The 7,845-nt window shown below is 34.9% G+C and overlaps 1 protein-coding gene across 1 annotated transcript in view; it reads right to left on the bottom strand.

Moving 5' to 3' along the window:
* Positions 1-7,845, bottom strand: part of LOC107664136 (leukocyte tyrosine kinase receptor-like) — a 76,575-nt gene that overhangs the window by 21,177 nt on the left and 47,553 nt on the right. Inside the window, exons 14-19 of the mRNA XM_016454598.1 lie at positions 5,845-6,000; positions 4,069-4,182; positions 2,614-2,800; positions 2,324-2,414; positions 1,152-1,216; positions 932-1,061 (exon numbers count right to left, since the gene is read on the bottom strand). Coding sequence (XP_016310084.1) covers positions 932-1,061; positions 1,152-1,216; positions 2,324-2,414; positions 2,614-2,800; positions 4,069-4,182; positions 5,845-6,000 — 743 coding nt within the window. The remainder of the gene's footprint in view (positions 1-931; positions 1,062-1,151; positions 1,217-2,323; positions 2,415-2,613; positions 2,801-4,068; positions 4,183-5,844; positions 6,001-7,845) is intronic.

Here is a 7,845-nt window from a genome sequence, read left to right as displayed (position 1 = left end):
TTGAAGTGCAAACAGAATGTAATGTCTTTGGATACATAATTGCATGCTATTTACAATTAAACACACATCTATTATAATTTATATATATATATTTCCTAATCAATTCTATAGTCTTTGAAATACCATTAATGCCACTGCTATTGACATTTAAATATAATATAATATAATATAATGTAATATAATATAATATAATATAATATAATATAATATAATATAATATAATATAATATAATATAATATAATATAATATAATATAATATAATATAATATAATATAATATAATATAATATAATATAATATAATATAATATAATATAATATAATATAATATAATATAATATAATATAATATAATATAATATAATATAATATAATATAATATAATATAATATAATATAATATAATATAAACTTTAAATATAATACCAAGTGACACTAACATACTACAGTTAAAAATATAATCAAGTACTTTAGTATGTTAGTCAGCACATCAGAATAAGTTCAATTCTTTATAGCCTTAGAAAGGATTATTAAAACATGATGGTTTAAATTGTACTGCAATGTAACATTTTTAATTTGACATTATTATAAACTAAACATTACTTAAGTGTGTTAAGAAACAAACATGAAAGTGTACTCTAAGTACACTTAAGTGGCCTTTTATTTCATTAATATTATATTATCTGCAAGTACAGTAATTTTATTATTATTATTATTTGTATTATTATTATTTAATAACAACAAAACCAATACACAATAGTAATACAGTAATACACAAATACAGTAATACAGTAATACACAAACTAATAATGAAAAAGAAGCCACAAACTATTGAAAAATAACTTAACGAGATTAATGCAATACAAGACTCTGTGACTATCTCTCTCTCTCTCTCTCTCTCTCTCTCTCTGTTTGTGTGTGTGTGTGCTCTTACTAGTCTTGGTCTAGTTTCCCTCAGGAAGCTTTTGAGATCCCCTCCAGCCATCAATTCCAGCAGAATGAAGCGAGGCAGAGCTTGCAGACTCACCCCGATACACCGCACAATGTTTTGGTGACTAAACTTGCTGTCAGAGGAATAGAAATAGAAATGTGGTATTTTTGCTATAAATTAGCCTATGGAATGATGTAGCCTATCTTGTGTTTTTAATTTTTACCTGATTATGAGAGCTTCCATGAGAAAATCCAGTTCGTCCTGCTCAGAGCACACCTCAGGAAGGGTCTAATAAAATAATAATTGAATAATCAAATCTATGCAAACCATTAAATCACTGGCCCTGCCCCCAGACCTGTATGTCATCTTACATTTCATACAGTTGACTGTTGACAAATATGATGCAGGGCAACAACTCCATAAATGCAGTTATGCCCTACAATTCAAGATATTGGGACAAAAAATTCCCCCGTATGAGTTTTTGTCTCATATTTATATCACGATAAGCGATATCACACGAGCAGCGACAGCAATATCACACAAGTGCTGTTTTTGCACGAATAGCAAGAGTGCAAATGTGATTTTATACAATAGTTCAGTAAATAAGTTAACATTGTGTGTTTTTGCAAAATTTTGCCAAAGAAAATATTACCTATAAAAGACACCACAGAACTGTTGTGCGTCTGTGAGCAACATAGCGGTGTTCAGTTTCTGAATGAATCCTCGCTTTGAACGAATCGTGTGAACCAATGATTCAAAGGCCCATTGATAGAACCATTTACTTCATTCCTGACTGAATCAGCTGTTTGAAGGAATAGGTTGAATGAATGACTCATAAAGACATTTAACGCCACCTGCGGGCAGTTTTAGTTTCTTAGAGTATCATTTAATTTATTAAAAATAATAATTCTAATAATTAAATAAATAAACATTAAAGGAATAGTTCAACAAAAAAAAACAAAACAAAAAAATTCTGTCATAATTTACTCACCCTCATGTCATTTCAAACCTGGATGTCTTACTTTTTGTTTGCATAAAATGAAGGTATTTTGAGGACAAAAGCTGTTTTGGTTACCAGTAACTTTCATTGCATAAATAGATGTTTCTCAAATTATGTTCTTTTATGTTCCATATTATGTTAGAGAAGCAGCCAGAGATTGATTGACTGATTGATCATGTGATCTCTTTAATTATCATGTGATTCCTTAAATTAAGATGGCTTCTAGTTCTAACACTGTTAGCTATATGTGTGTGTGTGTGTGTGTGTGTGTGTGTGTGTGTGTGTAAGAGACCCAAATCAGTGTGTTCATGATTACAACAATTAATCAAAATATTAAATACCAGTTTACAAGATCAAGCAGCATAACAGACTGTTTATATAGTTGCAGATCTTACCTTTACAGCCACCTGCATTGGGCTGGGTTCCCCTGGTATCCCTATGGCTAGTCCTTCATAGACCTCACCAAATGCCCCATGACCCAAACCTCTACAAACAAAACATACATCATTGTTACTTATTTTGTCAATAATATCACTCCATGTATTTCACATACAGGTTCAGACCTCACTTGTTAGAAGATTAATTTTCATCAACTGTACAGTATGAAGACCCTTCACAGTCAAACAACATGCCAGCACATAACACTTCTTCAGCCCAACTGTAGAGAATTAGTGACGCTCCTAACCTGGTGAGGGAGATGTTACGCCGTGGCACCTCCTTCAGGTCGTTGATGGAGGCGGTCTTCCCTCCAAAGCAGTAGTTTGGATTGTAGTCGGTCATGATAGTAGAGGCTCTCAGTTTGCTCAGCTTACAGTCGGGACTCTGTAGCTCAAGCTGGATAGACTGGAGCTCGGTGTGTTTACGTCTGTACACTGAAAGATAATCAGCACAGCATGATATTTTTTGTTTGCTACAAATCTGCATAATGGGACTGTTGGCATTGCCAATGTTACATTCAAATTGAATCTGGAAATAAACTATTAAACTGCTGTAAAATAACCAGTGTTATAATTTTTTGATTGAGGCCCTTTTGGACAAACTACGTGGGACGCTAATTTAATTTGTGTTGTCATCGGTTTTATTACAAAATCAGATTTAATAATAAAAAGCTATTTTCTCTGTACTTTTAATAATTTTAGTGAACTATAACAACCGTGGTGGTGACATTTAATTGCAAATCTGTGGATAACTACATGAGAAAAACACCTACAAACTGTTTTCACAAACAGGCATGTAAGTCCAAGTTTGGTGGGCTTAACCCAGGCAGTAAACACATTAGTGCAACGTGTGGAAGTGATTTATTCATAAAGTGGAAATCGGCAACGCTTGTCAGAGCCCAGTTAACAGCCCATTTATCACCCAGAGTCTGCTACTACAGTGTAGATGGACAGATGATGTGTTAGGTGACATGGCACAGTGTGTGTGTGTGTGTGTGTGTGTGTGTGTGGCGTAATGGTTTTTATACTGTACAAACTGTACGTGCCCTACACCAAACCTACCCCTTGTTCTCATCTCGCTTGTGATGCTTTAATGTTTGAATGTGCGGACTCTTTTCAAGCTCTCCATATTATGTTAGGCCATTGTAGCCTAAACGTTTAGGTATATATATTGTGTGTGTGTGTGTGTGTGTGTGTGTGTGTGTGTGTGAACCTGTAGTTAATGCATTGAGCAAACAAGATGCCAAACATGAGACATGCAACAACAGAATGCTGTTGTTGTAGTGGGACAGCACCCATCCATCCCAATAATTATTTTTGCAAACATATTTTAATATTTCAATCAACCAATCAATCAATCAATCAATCCCTGTTATTGGGCACTTTTGGTCATGAAATAAAGTAAATTTCTACAATGGCATCAATATTGCTGTGGCATGAAGCTACATCGACACCCATAGGTGTCAGTATATACTGTCCAAGACAACAGTCATATCAGCCAGAGAAACATAAAACATGCAACATATTATTATAGAATTTCCTGTGATCTGTCTGCAAGTGCAGGCTTACCAATTATCTTTCTAATACCCAAAAAAGTAGCAAAAAGCTTCCCCAAATGACTTGGCTACAGTATTATGTTTTGGTAAGCCTCTGAGACTCCATGAAACTATGCTCATAAAAAGGATTTGACATGGTCTACTTACTGATCATAACGCCAGAAACGGCCAACAGTAATGCAGCGATTAGGGCGGAGGTCCCCACAGACAGACCCAGTGCCAGATGAGACAAAGACGGCTGGGCGGGCAACATAGGCACCACTACACAAACACACAGCAACAAATATACAGTTTACATGAGTCAGGCAGAACTCAGCTGAGCTTTTCACATTTAAAATTGTTAACTCAGGACCTTTTGTTTTTATTTTATTTTTTTTATATGTGTTCATGTCAGGCATCACATCAATTCAAACCAAAGGGAAACCTAGGTGCCCTTGAATGATGAATAAAAACTTTATAGATTCTGTCTCGCTATTATATATATATATATATGTATATATATATGACATACTTCTGACAAGCAGTATTAAGTAGCATATTATGGCTCATGGCTCTGATGTAAACCGTGCTCATTGAGTGATTTAATGGGGCTTTAACCTGGAATTAAGAAGATTTTAACCTACTGATTAGCAGAGAGTTGAAAAGCTTTGTGAAAAATCTTTTTTTTTTTTTTCTGATGCAGTTTATTTCATATTTTTCTTGCCTATTTCTTGAAAACCTGTCAAAGTGTTTACACTTTTTGAACTTTTTTAAGAGCTTTTAAATGTTGATATTAGCATATAATTAGCATGAACTCATGGGAATTAACTAACTTATTGTCTTAAGCACTTATGAAGTTGAAAACAGCCCTGGAGAACAGAGGGAATTTCAATAAATTTGCATATATGAACAGATGTGTAAAACATTCTGAATTAATAGGAACAGTAATGCAGCGATTAGGGCGGAGGTCCCCACAGACAGACCCAGTGCCAGATGAGACAAAGACGGCTGGGCGGGCAACATAGGCACCACTACACAAACACACAGCAACAAATATACAGTTTACATGAGTCAGGCAGAACTCAGCTGAGCTTTTCACATTTAAAATTGTTAACTCAGGACCTTTTGTTTTTATTTTATTTTTTTTATATGTGTTCATGTCAGGCATCACATCAATTCAAACCAAAGGGAAACCTAGGTGCCCTTGAATGATGAATAAAAACTTTATAGATTCTGTCTCGCTATTATATATATATATATGTATATATATATGACATACTTCTGACAAGCAGTATTAAGTAGCATATTATGGCTCATGGCTCTGATGTAAACCGTGCTCATTGAGTGATTTAATGGGGCTTTAACCTGGAATTAAGAAGATTTTAACCTACTGATTAGCAGAGAGTTGAAAAGCTTTGTGAAAAATCTTTTTTTTTTTTTTCTGATGCAGTTTATTTCATATTTTTCTTGCCTATTTCTTGAAAACCTGTCAAAGTGTTTACACTTTTTGAACTTTTTTAAGAGCTTTTAAATGTTGATATTAGCATATAATTAGCATGAACTCATGGGAATTAACTAACTTATTGTCTTAAGCACTTATGAAGTTGAAAACAGAGGGAATTTCAATCAATTTGCATATATGAACAGATGTGTAAAACATTCTGAATTAATAGGACAGTAGCTAGCTAGATGTGCAACAGTGGGGAGTGTTTTAATCCTTTTTTTTTTAGAACACGCTGACAAATGGAGCTACAGTTGACAGTGATGACCTCTGCCAGAGAGACTGCAAATGGTAGATAATTGAACTTGGCTTTACAGAGGTAAGTGCCACAATTGAGAAGGAACTTTGTCATTGCGAGAACACTCTTCCCAGACATTCATTTTAACATTTTATGAGACAGCCGTTCATCTAATGGTGGTGGAGTGTGTTATGAATGAACTAACCAGTAGAGTTGATGCAGGACACTCCGTCTGGGGCCAGTGAGAGCTCTTCATCACAGTAGCACACCGTGCCCTCAGAGGTCTCGTGGCAATCTCCTGACTCACAGTGACTGCAGTTCTGAACTGGGTTGATAATAACTTCACCGTCGCCTTCCATGCCTGGAAATGACATTAACGTATCATACTTATGCGATGGTAGGAAATGCAGTAGGAAAGCTTGAGGCTTATAATCAGAAGGTTGTTGGCTTGATCCCCACAGGGGTGAGTTCACCATTGTGCCCTTAAACAAGGCACCTTAATCCAGGTGTTTCCAGGGGGATTGTCCCTTTAATATAGGTCCTGTAGTTTTCTTTTTGGAATTGCTTGACCATAGACCTCATTGATCTGAGCTTACGCACCTCAGTTTTTGAGTGAAAAAAAGTTGAATCATCTAAAAAAAAAACTGAGGTGCATAAGCCCAGATCAGTGAGGCATACAATCAAGTGCATCTAAAAAGATATATAAAACACATCCTAATTGAAATAAAACAAGTTGATAAAAAGATTGAATCCAATATTAGGTAACAGTATAGTATAACAAGAGATTTATAAGCAATTCGTTGTACACCAGTCATTTTTGACCAGGAACACCAGAAGTGTTAAAAAAAAAACAAAAACAAAAAAAAGAGCGAAGTCAGTAAGTTATTTCGGTCACACTCAACTATAGGTACAAACTTCAACTAACTACCGTGCCCTCAGAGGTCTCGTGGCAATCTCCTGACTCACAGTGACTGCAGTTCTGAACTGGGTTGATAATAACTTCACCGTCGCCTTCCATGCCTGGAAATGACATTAACGTATCATACTTATGCGATGGTAGGAAATGCAGTAGGAAAGCTTGAGGCTTATAATCAGAAGGTTGTTGGCTTGATCCCCACAGGGGTGAGTTCACCATTGTGCCCTTAAACAAGGCACCTTAATCCAGGTGTTTCCAGGGGGATTGTCCCTTTAATATAGGTCCTGTAGTTTTCTTTTTGGAATTGCTTGACCATAGACCTCATTGATCTGAGCTTACGCACCTCAGTTTTTGAGTGAAAAAAAGTTGAATCATCTAAAAAAAAAACTGAGGTGCATAAGCCCAGATCAGTGAGGCATACAATCAAGTGCATCTAAAAAGATATATAAAACACATCCTAATTGAAATAAAACAAGTTGATAAAAAGATTGAATCCAATATTAGGTAACAGTATAGTATAACAAGAGATTTATAAGCAATTCGTTGTACACCAGTCATTTTTGACCAGGAACACCAGAAGTGTTAAAAAAAAACAAAAACAAAAAAAAGAGCAAAGTCAGTAAATTATTTCGGTCACACTCAACTATAGGTACAAACTTCAACTAACTATAGAGATACACTATACCACTAACAGCCCTCTATCTTCCAGACATCTGTTTTCCAAGACGTTTGTTATTGGCACCTGAATATTTCACTGCAAATTAATTTGTATGTTCCCATTAAACTTTCCACAGAAATGTGAAATTGGTTCTTGAAATTAATGTAAGCCCTTAATTTCAATGAATTTCATGTTATCCTGACTGCATCCTAAATTGTGTACTTCTAGTATGCTCTAAAAGTACTGAATGTACTTTATTAGTGCTGGGAAAATTAAATTTTGAGTTCATAGGTAGACAGTATGCCCGTATTGAAATGTCGCCACATGTAAGTGTGAATGTTAGCAGCAAGTTAAATGTATTATCTTAAAATTCATTAATACTTAACTGTTAGGTTTCAACCAACTTCAGCAAAGATCAACTTGAACCTTCAGAATGCATCAAGCCTCTCTTTCAGACAGATGAGACTTGCAAGTATTCAAACTTAGTTTTATTAATTGATACATTAAGTATCATTGGTACCTTTTTACAAAGGTGCGTTTGAACTAAGAATCTGATGTTTCCTTCAGGCTGTAAATCTGCTGAATATCAAATGGTTCCATAGCTTCATGTTTTTATTTCTCTTCTTTTTACT

The sequence above is a fragment of the Sinocyclocheilus anshuiensis genome, unplaced genomic scaffold (assembly GCF_001515605.1).
Source record: "Sinocyclocheilus anshuiensis isolate Anshui unplaced genomic scaffold, SAMN03320099.WGS_v1.1 scaffold129, whole genome shotgun sequence".
NCBI lineage: Eukaryota > Metazoa > Chordata > Actinopteri > Cypriniformes > Cyprinidae > Sinocyclocheilus > Sinocyclocheilus anshuiensis.
Note: the sequence above shows the minus strand (reverse complement) of the source record. Positions and strands in the feature narration are given on the sequence as shown.